Raw genomic sequence first — 12,916 nt, forward strand, 5'->3', positions numbered from 1 at the left:
CTGTTTTGCTCATCGAATATCTTTGATACCAGGCGAAGAATACATGTCAACCTGTCGCTGCCCTTTTCGCAGAAGGTACTCAATCGTATTGAAATCCTTCTTGTCTAAAGTTATACTCTTGTTGAACTCCATTCTGGAAGTACCAGAAAAGTTAGCAAGATTCGTACAAGGAAGGCATGAACAATCAACATACCTCGCATATGCTTCAAAGTGCTTTCTTGCCTCCTTCATCTGGTTAACAAGTTGTTTTTAAGTTCTCATGGGAAATTCTACTTACAGCCGGCTTCTTTCTACTTTCCCTCAAGCACTTTCTATAAAGCGCGAGAACATCTCTTTGAAGTCCTGATAATCTCGCCATTTTTCTCCTTCGCTATACATAAAATGTTTGTGGGTGAAGATGTTCAAACAAAATAAGAAAATATAATGGATGATGCGCCGACATTGAATGTTGCAGGGGTGAGCTCACCAGTGGTGGCTCTAGGTGGGGGATTAGGTAAGCACACAGGCTAGATTGCGTCAGTAGGTATTTCAACTTATTTACGATATTAGTCTCAGTAATATTAACAACATCGATTTGAACACTTAAGATTTGATAGATGGATATATTGCCATTTGTGGAAACTTTCAATTCGATTTGTATCTTTCAAATGGATTGATATGTCCCACTTGATTCGCAATGATCGATTCTCATCTAGGATTGAGTTCATTCCTCACCATTGGAGGGCTCCCATTGCTCCCCGTAGGGCTTGTCGGAAGAGTACTGAAATCGCTTGTTATACTCTGCAGCGTGTCATTGTGATCTAGGTAGTTCCAAGATATCTTTCTCTCCTTTTCTTCTACAGTTCATTGAAAAGATACTCTACACTAGCATATTCTAAGTAGTTCAAGCGGACACTGCTGTGTATGAATGTTTTGCAGGGTGTTCGAATGTTATATTCCCTACACTTGTTCTCTTGAAGTTAGTATTTATCAGTGTATATACTCTATTTCCGAGCGTGTTTCTTGTTTCTCGAGATAACTCAGATCGTTCAAACTCTACAGCGTGTTGTGGTTGTTTCGCCATGAATCTTCTCACTGCCCGTCGTACATATTCAGCAGAAAGACCACGCGACCCTCCTCAAGGGACAACGTCAATGAGCATGTTATATGAAGACTGTGTAGTGAGTTTAGGAGTGAGAAGAATGTTTGAACTAATGGAAAAGTCGAGATGGGCAAGTTGCACCATTCTTTGGTCACCATGGAGTCAACATCGCCTGTGGAGCACCATGTGTGATTAAAACCAAGGGAATTCGGAAATTAACTCCAAAAAGTCCTCAATTTTCGTAACATTATGCATTTATTTCTATTCAATGTTCTATACTCTATCACACAAATACTATTGTCTACTTGTGCTAAAATGAAAATTGCCAGCTTGTGTTTACTTGGGTTGTTGAACGCACGCTCAGTATTAAAAATTATAGGTATGCTACGTCAACTATGCACGTTACTTAGACCATTCGAGTACATCTCTCATATACAATCAACTCAAATTTATAATTAATAATACCACATCCAAAACTGAATCTATCCCTTCAGCTTTGTGTGGACAAGTAATAACCCATACGCCCCTAGAAAGAATCAAGGGAAATTGAGACTGATCAAGAGTTCGCGAAATAAACAAACACAAATACAACACAACTCAGTAAGCATAGTACCTACATCAACAGCAATGGATGAAAGGTGAAAATATTCCTAGTCAACCACAAACACTTCTCGCTTGTTACCAGTTAAGCGTCATTGTTCGGCGATATTGCATCTTACTTGACTCGGAGGCTTTCGTTGCAACTCGAGGAACCCAAACTAGAGTATTCTGGTTAATGAAGGGGGTGAATGAAAATGCCAAAGGATAGATCCAGAGCACTCTTACTTTCTAGGCCAGAGATCTTCATGGAGAATGATATGTTGTTCTTGAGTGAGGCTCATTATACGATCACTCCCACTCCACAAAATAAAAAGGAGTCTCGTATCCCCAAGCATTCCAGGAAATTATCTATTACCGCATCCAGTTATCCACACGATTGCCGATGGTCAATACCTGAGTATACCCGTTTCTTTATAGTCGATGGAACTTTTCCCAGGTTCTCTGGATCTGAGCTTCTGCCGCAAGTATAGAACTTGGAAACCTATGCTTCTATGTCCGTCCATTCCGCATTTCGTTATAAATCAAGGGATAAATAGTCTTGGGAGAAGGTGTATATTTGGAGCTGAGGGATCGGGCAGATCCCCTGATTTGAATGTGGTCATTAAAATGATGATCCATGAACCTTTGGAACGTTGGTTGGGGTTGAAAGAAATTTATCATTTCCTTTTCTGGTAAACGACCTTGATAGATTTAGAGCACATTCTTGAAAGAAATGGCAGTGAATTGTTCGGATCAAGTGAAGAATCTTTGGATCATCAAAAGTTGCCATTGTGGTTGAATAATCGAATGCCCCAGAGCTAGAGATTGAGGATCAGCACGGGGTTATATCTCCGAACAATGATGAACATCGATTTGTGAGGTGGCTGAAAGACTGTCCGGTGGAAACTTCGCAGGCTCCCTGACCTAGCCGGAGGAGTGGGACAAATATTTAATACGAATACTGGCTCTAGGCTGTTCCTTGACTAGACTTGGGTCTCAGTGTTTGAGAAATCAGACTGGAAGATGTTGATATTTTACCGATGCTAAGACTAGTAGTTGATAAACGCAAAAGTCAAATTCCATGACTAGTAATTTTATGCTAAAAGCCCTGCTGTTTATTTATTTAACTTTACGATTGATTGTCCAATATATCTATCTTTACATGAAGTCCATGCTGTGAGTTTCGGAAATTAAATTTAATTATCTATCATGGGAATCTAAACTTTAAAAACATATCAAATTGGGAAGGTAGTATCCAATTTAAACACGGGGTGCGGGAACGGGTAAAAAGTCCAAAATAGGCGCACTACTATCAAACCTAGAAAAGACACGCATCTTAACGGTTGATGGAATCCATGGAAAGATGAACTGGAAAAGCTTAGAGTACCACCTACTCATCGTTTCAAACCCAGCATACACCCCTGAAGCCTTGCAAACGAAATTAGCACGAGGTCGCTCCGCTCGCTCATAGTTCTCAAAAACTTTGACGATTTCGGATGTGCTTGGTGTCTTGTTGCTTTCGAGAAGCGTGTGTAGACCATTGACTAGACAACACACGTCATCGACGCAGAGATTCCCGCCCAGCCCGAGATTCGATGCTGCTTTGTGGACGGCATCACCCACGAGAACGGTTCTCCCGCCCGAATGCCACTTTGTGGCCAAGACGCCTTCTTCCATGGGTACCATGGTGGAGCCAACGAGGTTGGCCCATAGATCGTTAAAGGTAAAGGCGGGAGTGGGCCGAAGATGTCCCCACTTCTTGATGGCTTCGTCCATATCGGCCTGGCACACGCATCGTTAGCACTTCTGGAATCTTCTCGAGTCATGGTCATAGAACACAAACTAACCTGTCCATATCGCGGGCTAGGATAAGGCATCTGCTTATCGTTCGCAATATAAATGGCCCAGAATATCTTTCCGTCCATTCCAGCCACAGCGATCCCTCCAACACCATGCTCCGGGAAATAGGAGTTAGTAACAACACCGTTCTCCAAGAACTGCTTCTTTGGGTCATCAATAAAGTAGTTCCGTGACGTGCATGTCAGAATGCGGAATCGGTTATCGAATCCCGCAGCCATGATCTCGGAACTCTCGGGATCAATGGCTTTGAGCAGCTTCGCCGTTTGCTGACGTACATGACTGTGTACACCGTCGGCGCCCACTATAATGCTGCCTTCAATGACATTGCCTTTGTCAGTCCTCAGAGTGACTCCATTCTCGTGCTCGGTAAATGACTCCAAGCCCTCATGTTCATGGACTTTCGACTTCGAGGACTCATTGAGACCGTTGTATAGGTTCTGGAGGTAAACCCTACGGTCTATGAAATACACAGGTCGTTTTTGGCTTTGATCTGATCAGCTGACTTGCCTTCATTTTTTTGCTCGCAGTGAACGAAAGCTGAGACGAATGTCCACTTACACCTCCTGGAGACGAATTAATTCATCTGAAGAGCAAAATAGGTTGCCCTCGTGATCCCAGTGCTCACGAACCCCGATCGGAATTCCAGCCTCATGAGTCGGTTTGTCTATGCCTAATTGTTCGTGGACCAGAATGGTGCAAGGAAGTAGCAGAATAGACTGTCCGAGTTGTGGTGCCACTTCTCGTTTCTCGAATAATTCGAAATCGATTCCAGCGCGCTCGAGTGCATTGGCTAGCGAGAGACCTGCTACTGAACCGCCTGCAATGAGAACCTTGAATGGACGCTGTGCTTCTGTCATTTTGCTTAAATGAATGATCCTGTGGCTTGTCTCGAATTCTGGAATGGATAGAAACTTTTTGCTTTTGAGTTTGTAGTTTTTATCGCAATTCCACTTTTTCCCCTGCTAGCTTCAGAATTATGAGGACATATGAAATATGGGGAATGATTTGACAGCGCAGTCACCATTAACTTTTTTGGGGTGAGTTTGCTACCGTGCTTTTTTAACTAAGCATCTGAGGAAATGCTGTTATCTAGACGTTCGAAATGCGAATAGCTTCACATGTCCACTTCTGCTGATGATCATGTCTAATTTTCATCAGCCGCGCCTGAGGCTTTTCTTTTGCCTTTAAACACCTACCTGCACCTGTATAGGGGTATTCCCCTGACCAAATGACGCACCATCAATAAATAGTGTGAAGACGGAAAACAATAAGTCTTTAACTGTGACATGACATATGTTGACAATTACATTCTTAACATGATGATCAGGGGCTGCCGCGGCGCCAGGTTTCTTTATCTATTGACTGCAGATCTTGACCATTTTTGGCCGTATTTTCCTCACGAGTTACATCCGCTACGAATTGGGTTGATGAGATAAAAAGATCTCCCTGTGGCAACGTGGAAAGTTGAAACGGCCTCGATTGTTTCTGGTGGAGTACCTATACACCGGCTGGTGCTCTGCTCCTTCCTGAATCCCTGCTATAACATCTTATATGATTATCTCCCCGGAGCGTGGTAAGGTTACATGAGCCGTTGTATTCTTTCGTTTGGATCTCTCGGCACTGCTTATTAAGGCTAGGATAATACGAAGCTAAGAGGTCAACGGGGGTGTCTAAAGACGCAAAAAAACGTCTTTCTTCGGACTTATAAATAGTAGCATACGAGCCGGATGACAGAATAGGCAGTTGAAGGAGCACGTTCAAATGAACAATGTGAAGTTCTAGAGTTTGCGGATGAGCAGTTCCTATCTAGGACGCAGTGCACAGGCCATACGGCCGTATACCTAGCCCTGTCACATTGCGGTGGAGCTAGTTATCCATGCGGAATAACTTTTCGGCGCTGTCAAACTGTCACACTTAACGCCGCTGCAGATCCATGAAATTTCAACTCCTTGCACAATGAGGGTGAGATGTTTACAATTAATAAGTGTAAATTCTGATTACTAAATAAGCATAGCATAATAACTACAAGCAGCTAGAAATCTACTGTGGTATCTCAAGCATTAGGATCCTTTGGACGTACCCATACCAGCCTCACTGGAATGGTACCTTCGTAGCATTGTGAGCAAAGCGATGGAGAGTCTCATCGCGCAACAATCGCGGCCACGCTTGGTTTGACGCACTAACAAGCACTTCCATTGTTCCCTGAGGCGCATCCGCGGGAGATGGCAAGATCACCTGGAAGCCGGCACAGACACCACCAGCGGGGAATCGCAAAGACTTGATGCGATCACCAAATGCAGGACCCCATTCAATGCTGTAGAAGTCAAAGTCGCTCCAGTTGCTGAATAGGACATTGCTACCAGGCATGTCAAGGAATGCCGTGCCAGCGATTCTGTTTACGTCGTCCGCGCGCTCTACGTAATGCGCCATTTCATCGTAGTATGTGCTTCCACACTTGTTGACACCTTGTCGTACCAAACATGCGACATCAGCTAGCGGAGTATCTTTAGAAATCAATTGAGAAATTGGTAGAACTGCAGTGGTAAATCCGATGATATTACCCAGTGTGTGTGGATGTATGGGCACGTGAACTCGGCGTCGTGCGTCCAAGGCGACCATTCCTATCGAGAGCTTACTGGGATCGAGGGCTGAATGATCTGGGTGTTCGGCGCTCTGGATGGATTTCCAGATCAGTGCAGATAGGACATCATTGGTGGAGACGAATTTTGGTAGTTGTTCTTGTGGAATCTTGTCCTTGAGACTAGATGATATCTTTGCTGGTGAGCACTCTTCTTTGAGCGCTCGGATGGCTTCTGGTGTGAATCGATATACGTGAGCATGACTATCTCCTTTCGTCAAAGCCTCGGGGAGTCCAGGAGGAGTGAAAGGTAAATGAATAAATTCTGTGTGCTCCTCTGCAAAATTGGCGCACACGTTTTCTCCAGTGCTCTGCAAAATTTTCGCTCTGTCCGCAACTTGAATCTCAACTGGTTTCTCGATAGTCAACCCCTGTGCTCGGCGTAAATCTTCAGCAAAAAGCTCGGCCAATTTCCACATCGATAGTCCATCGGCATATGAATGGAAGCACAAGTGGTTGAGCAGTAGTCCACCCTTGATCAAGTTGGCTTGCATCATTTGAGTTGCTAGGCGATCGACGCCAAATTGAGGCCATTCCCCAACTCGGCCACGCATGCATAATTTTTCATCGTCCATGGCTGCATTGGGAAACCCCTGATCTTTCAACTGACTAAATGAAGGTGCTGTGCTATCGTTACGGTGATCCTTGACTATAAAATCTTCGATCTCGCCATCGCGGTAAGGCTGTAGCTTTAGCTGTCCAGCGGGCTTCACATCGGGGTCTGCAGGCACGGCTTCAACACCGACCATTGGTGTTCGCTCCTTGAAACTGCTCCATGCTGTTCGCAGCATTGATGAGATATTCTCAGCATCGTAGTCTGCTGCCAACTCGAGGCACATCATACTTCGGATCCATCCCTTGGGTCCTATAAGCTCGGACGCGAGAAGAGGCGGTGCTTTAGATGCTGCGTCCATGGCGAGTGATTATTGGTATGTAAGAAGTTGTTTTTTGCAGAAGATTTCTGAATAGAGACTTCGATAGACGATAGACGACGAAAAAGAGGAAGAACGTGCTGTTATTTACGGAAGTTCCAGTGACAGCACTCGATTGTTTCTAATTAGCCTCTTATCACGGTATCTCCGATAATTCATATTGCAAAGTCTAGATCAACAATGCCGTACTGCAGATCAATCGGGATGTCAAACAGGCGCAGATTCCGCGCAACAACCTGTATTGTACACAAAAGTTTTCCTATCAAACCCCTCCAACTCACTGAAATAAGGGCACTTCTAGTGTACCCGTCGATCCACCTCCCGACTTCGAGACGAATATAAATAATGAAGCCTATCCACATCTAATTTCTCATTCCCTTCATTAGGATAGTACCGAGACGAACTATCGGCGCACTAAACCTCTTGAGCATCCGAATTGGGATGCTAGCCGGCCCCCACAACTTGCTTGAGACATGGTAAATGTCATTGGTGATGAAATAGACTGTGGACAATACCAAATGGGAGCTATTGCCCGATTGATCATCTATGAGCCAGTGGCGGAATGAGAATGGGGTTTTCCGCCACGTTCCCTTTCATGAACAGAAATTGGGGATATAGTAGAGATACTCCATAATCAAATATAGGTCAAGCAAGTAAAATTGGATAAGGTTTGATGTAGCAAAGATTGTCCAGGGGTACACAAGCACGGATCGACTTCCTACCTGCATTCTGACAGTTGATGCAGGATCTGGAGAGAATTCGAGAAATTGTTCCTTTGTAGGGAATAGTGGGAAACCCAAATCCATATTTTTCAGCGGATAGCATCGCAATTGCCGGGATGACTGATAGGCTCGACCTGCATTTGTGTTGACAAATTCATATATGGTGATTGTTACTTCTTGTGTTAACCTTGGAAAGTCTAAAAGGAGGGAAGTGTGGAGCTCTGTTGGAGAAAGAGAAAACTCCGTGACTAGACTAGTTCCAATACGGGATAGTCCAACGGTCAACCCGTCATATTCTCACTGCCCCGTAGTTTCACCGCCAGTCGCTTATGGTGTTGTTGCATAATATTTTAAGGGTCAACACAAAACATCAACATAAATACCAATATCAAAATAAGTGTCAAACATAAAACATATCTCGAGCATATCTTACCAAGAAACAAATCGACCTAGCTGCCCAAGATCACTGCAGGTATCATGGATTAATGGTGAAACTATCGTTGGCGGGTACGCATCGCACATTGCGGATTTTTCGCGCACCACCCCGGCTCGATTGAGTTAATTGGGGCAAAGCCAAGGGATGAGGCCATTCAGAAGAAGACGCTCACTGTGTTGTGGGCCCAATCCTTCTAATGATCTCTGATCAAGGGTGGGAGATTGCATCAACAGCTGGTAGAAGTTTGAGACGTTGTCAGCACAAGCAGAACTACCGATGGCAATCCTGTAAAAATCGCATCTTCTCAAAACAAAAATCCCTACATATCAGGTATGCCCAGAGGTGAGAATTTTCACCACGGGTCTCCAGGCAATGATCAGCGGGACCTTTACCTGCATATAACCATCGCAGGAATTCCGGTCAAATGGGACCGTCAACTTTTATGTTGAAATCGCTTTATGGGGGAAAATTGACTTTTACATTAATTGTTGGTCAAATCAATTTATATAATCATGTCGGGAGTTGATCCCTCCATCCAACTCGTTTTCGGGCCGCCTGCTGCTGGTGTTGACTTGAATGAAAGCATCACGGCGGCATATGACATCGTGTCTTGTGTGGTGCTCGGAATAGCAGCTGCAGCAGTATGCTTGCGTTTTTATGTCCGAACTATGCGTGGAGCGAATAGTTTGGCTATCGATGACTGGTTTGTTGTCTTAGGACTTGTAAGTCCAGCTCTTTCTCTGATCGCGATGACTTTCTTCTGCATCTTTCACGATGGCTCCTATACCCCGGACAAGAAAATGAATACAGAGTTTCTAACGTGAAGCTTTGATAGATCTGTACTTGTGCTCTCGTGGCTACAGCACTTATTGGTTGGTACTCCCGAACTTAGTAGCAACATTCTAGCTACACCCGAGAATTTAGACTGACATTTTCTACTCGAAAAGCTGGAGCATATGGATCGGGTAAACATGTGTGGTCGACGACATTACCGCGGCTCATGGTGCTGTTGAAGGTATGTTTTAACGATGCGAGACTTCGCGTTGAGTCTTCATCAAGTGTTGTGTTCCCCATTCTAACGCAGATGCATAGGTTGTATATGCCGAGCCCTGGGTCTACGCTGCATCCGTAACATCAACTAAGATCAGTATTTTGCTCCTCTACCGGCGATTGTTCTACACAGGCGAAGGCAACATGCTAGTCATTAACCGCATCTTCACTATATTGTACTGGGTTGCCACAACCTTTACCTGCGTCTATCCCATTATTATGTGGATCGTAATGGCAGCCGCCTGTCGCCCATTGAATTTCTTCTGGATGCAATACGCCGGCGCGACAGAAGGAAAGTGCATCGATTATCTGATGTTTTTTTTGGTCTTTGGAATTGTCAACATGATCAATGATGTTATCATCTTGATCGTCCCAATTCCTCGAATTTTAAAACTCCACATGAACAAACGCAAGAAGGCTTCCGTCGCGGGTATCATGTTGCTTGGTAGCTTGTAAGTACTCTCCAGCATTTCTCCGTCCCCGCTAACCCGTCTAGTGTCTGTGTCGCCAGTATAGTACGCATCTACTACCTCACGCATCTGACCACCGCAATCGACATATCATTCATCCTTGGGCCCTCTTTCGCGTGGTCTAGCTTAGAGCCTTCGGTCGCAATTATCGGCGCCTGTCTACCAACATATGCGCCTCTCTTCCGCGGTATTCACAATAAAGGCTCCAATACCGGGACCAGTCAAAAGGGCTCACACCATATAAATCTGAGCCAGACGCCAAATTTTCTCAAGCAGCAGTCACACTTTCGCATTGAGGAATCGGATGAGGTTGAGCTGACGAACAAGAAAAGCTACTTCCAGAGCACGGGAGGAAGTCGTGATGGTGAGGGAAGTATAGAGAGTGAGGACGGGGCGAGGTCATCAAGAGACACGAGGGGAATCACTGTCACATCGCAAGTCCAGGTGGTGAGGGATGCAGCGAATGTAGTATGAATTTGTTAATTGGACTGGGTTCCCTTAAAACTTTATAATATAATATGACTTTTTCCTTCTCAATAATTGATATGGTTTGTATGTAGCTTGGCATTTTCTCCAGTGAACGGGTTGCCAAAATGCTCAAGCTCTGGTCACGTGGGAACACCCAAGAGTCCAAGCTCTTACTATCGTCCAAACACGATGCTTTGTGCAAAGATATTGAGATTCTGCTCTTAAAGATATTTAGGTTGGGACGATGCACAATGAACCGTTGATGTTGTAATTCCACAACATAAGTGATATATAAAGAATTAATACCCCAATTCGATTTGAGTACATTGAAGAGAGGGCGCAACCGCACGGGCAATGAGCTCTAGAACAGGGTGGGGAAGCGAACTAACCTCGGTGCTTGAGCGACTACGGAGACTTCTAATCTATTGCTATCTTATCGTCATTGCGAATCTCACAGCTAAAATACCTCTAGTTCCTTCGGTTTGCTTCACTATCATTCAATTGCCACACGATGTCGACACCTTCATTCTCCGTGAGTCTAATCTAACTCTTAACCCTCGGGTTCCGGATAATTACAGAGTACTAACACGTTATTCAAGCGACTTGTCCGCTTCTTAGCCAAAAACGGCCGCACATACTACGGAGATGCCATTCTACCCAAAGGAGTCTCAGATATCGCGAAAGCTACTCAGGCAAAAGTGATTACGGGCGAAATATTCGGGAAGCATGAGGTCACAGATCAAGTACAAGATATTCGGCTCTTACTTGCACCTTTAGCAAATGAGGATGTTAAGACTGTGAGGTGTTTGGGATTGAACTATGAGCAACACGCTAAGGAGGTAGGTAGTCTTGGTTATGGATGTGGAAGGGAAGGGAATGATTGAGATAGGACTTTTGTGCTAAATTGGGTGGTTACAGTCGAATATGCCAATTCCAAAATTTCCAATTCTGTTTGTAGGTCCATGATTTCTGTCTTCCTTCATCCTAGACCTCGTTAGCGATTGACATTTGAAAGTACAAACCCATCACATCTCTTTCCGGTCCTACCGATCCCATTCCTATTCATCCAATGGCTCAAGAAGGCACCGGCCTTGACTACGAATGCGAACTTGTTGCTGTCATCGGGAAATCCTGCTCCGATGTCCCAGAATCCAAAGCTTTAGATTACGTTCTCGGTTATGCCGTAGGTGACGACGTGTCGCACCGGGAATGGCAGATTCAACGCGGAGGTGGTCAATGGGCGCTCGGAAAGGGATTCGATGGATGGGCTCCTTACGGTCCGGGAATTGTCTCCAGTCAATTAATCAAAGATCCGCAAAACCTTACAATCTTTACGAAATTGAATGGGAAGACAGTACAAGAAAGTAGTACGAAGGATATGATTTTCAGTGTGGCCAAAACCATTGCCTTTTTGAGTCAGGGAACTACATTGCTACCTGGTGATTTAATTTTTACTGGAACGTGAGTTGTTTCTGTATTTTACTTCATCCATTTCTATGCTATAATTCTCAGAGGCAAATGATGCTAATAAATGGTTAGTCCACAAGGTGTAGGAATGGGCAGAAACCCACAGGTATGGTTGAAGGATGGTGATGTGGTTGAAGTTGGTCTAGAATCTGTAGGCAGTTGCATCAACAAGGTTGAGTTTACTCAGACCAAAGAAAAGGCGAAGTTATAGATTCTTATACATAGAGAGCCGCAACGTAATGTGGTTGAATATCACAAAATACCTGGATTCAAGGAGCCCTCGTGTTTTCCACTGTGCCACTTTACTGTTCCTTAAAATTCCTACCTTTCATCGACAAGTATAGGTTGAGTTATTCGGACCTGATTGACTGAAATACACTCGATTTCATTTCATTATCTAGCGTTAGAGAACTGGTAACGAAGCGGTAGGCTCTGATTCAGGGGCCCTTGCAACTTGGCGAATATTTGTCCAAACCTCTGAGTTTGTATCAACTCTAGCGGGAAATTTGGAATCTATAGATCGTCGATTCTAGCAGCATTATTTCCAGGTTCTTTCGATGTTTGTGATGCCACCAAATTGCGCGTCAAACATATCGAGTCCTCAGCTATCGTCCAAGTATCAATAAGGAGATCGGAACATTTTCCATTCATGTACTCTTGTATCCTATTATAATTCTGCGGAAGCCAGAGGCTGAGAGGTGCAAGAAGGACTCTCAGCCCTCAAGACATTACCTAGTAAGTGGTGCCTCTATGTCGTCCGACACATGAACTCGAACTGTCTTGGAATGAATCAAAGATGGATCTTTCAATTCATTGCTCTTCAGATCCTTCATCCAGAATGTCCAATATTCGAACTACCAGACGGGGTAGAAACACTCAATGATTCAGACTACCTCATTCAGTAGTCAACACTTCAAACAATCTGAACCTGTCAATTCAATTCAGAAGTCGGAATTGTTTAAGTTTCAGCTTGCTGTCAGAATCCCGGTACTCATCTCATCTCGTCAAGTTGCTTAACCTCCACACCCTACGCGAAGAATCAAGCTCCAACTTTTGCAATCCAGTTACATCTCCAAACCCTCAAATGAATGCTCGGAGCTGCGTCCTCGGCGATCTCAATCTCACAGTACGGCTGGATGTGCCCCGAGAATAAGGCAAAGCCTAGAAAAGCTATCGATTTCTCCTTTGCAAAGTCTTCACTGGCTACCATCTA

The 12,916-nt window shown here is 44.4% G+C and overlaps 5 protein-coding genes across 5 annotated transcripts; 2 read left to right on the forward strand and 3 right to left on the reverse strand.

Moving 5' to 3' along the window:
• Positions 1 to 9: 9 nt before the first annotated feature.
• EAE98_005693 (uncharacterized protein) lies at positions 10 to 358 on the reverse strand (the record flags this gene model as incomplete). Its single annotated transcript, XM_038953315.1, has 3 exons — positions 10 to 133; positions 194 to 225; positions 278 to 358. The coding sequence occupies 3 exons, from the start codon at positions 356 to 358 to the stop codon at positions 10 to 12; spliced, it is 237 nt and encodes a 78-aa protein (XP_038810416.1).
• Positions 359 to 2,811: 2,453 nt separating this feature from the next.
• EAE98_005694 (uncharacterized protein) lies at positions 2,812 to 4,377 on the reverse strand (the record flags this gene model as incomplete). The annotated part of the gene is made up of 3 exons (XM_038953316.1): positions 2,812 to 3,442; positions 3,508 to 4,003; positions 4,079 to 4,377. 3 exons carry the CDS (start codon positions 4,375 to 4,377, stop codon positions 2,921 to 2,923), a joined length of 1,317 nt encoding a protein of 438 aa, XP_038810417.1. The 3' UTR covers positions 2,812 to 2,920.
• Positions 4,378 to 5,611: 1,234 nt separating this feature from the next.
• EAE98_005695 (uncharacterized protein) lies at positions 5,612 to 7,072 on the reverse strand (the record flags this gene model as incomplete). The annotated part of the gene is made up of 1 exon (XM_038953317.1): positions 5,612 to 7,072. One exon carries the CDS (start codon positions 7,070 to 7,072, stop codon positions 5,612 to 5,614), a length of 1,461 nt encoding a protein of 486 aa, XP_038810418.1.
• A 1,688-nt stretch (positions 7,073 to 8,760) lies between these two features.
• Positions 8,761 to 10,242, forward strand: EAE98_005696 (uncharacterized protein; the record flags this gene model as incomplete). Its single annotated transcript, XM_038953318.1, has 5 exons — positions 8,761 to 8,970; positions 9,084 to 9,120; positions 9,196 to 9,263; positions 9,341 to 9,750; positions 9,795 to 10,242. The coding sequence occupies 5 exons, from the start codon at positions 8,761 to 8,763 to the stop codon at positions 10,240 to 10,242; spliced, it is 1,173 nt and encodes a 390-aa protein (XP_038810419.1).
• Positions 10,243 to 10,747: 505 nt separating this feature from the next.
• Positions 10,748 to 11,914, forward strand: EAE98_005697 (uncharacterized protein; the record flags this gene model as incomplete). Its single annotated transcript, XM_038953319.1, has 5 exons — positions 10,748 to 10,768; positions 10,836 to 11,075; positions 11,155 to 11,190; positions 11,252 to 11,697; positions 11,776 to 11,914. The coding sequence occupies 5 exons, from the start codon at positions 10,748 to 10,750 to the stop codon at positions 11,912 to 11,914; spliced, it is 882 nt and encodes a 293-aa protein (XP_038810420.1).
• Positions 11,915 to 12,916: the final 1,002 nt, after the last annotated feature.

This window comes from Botrytis deweyae (assembly GCF_014898535.1).
Source record: "Botrytis deweyae strain B1 chromosome Unknown BDEW_011, whole genome shotgun sequence".
Classification (NCBI taxonomy): domain Eukaryota; kingdom Fungi; phylum Ascomycota; class Leotiomycetes; order Helotiales; family Sclerotiniaceae; genus Botrytis; species Botrytis deweyae.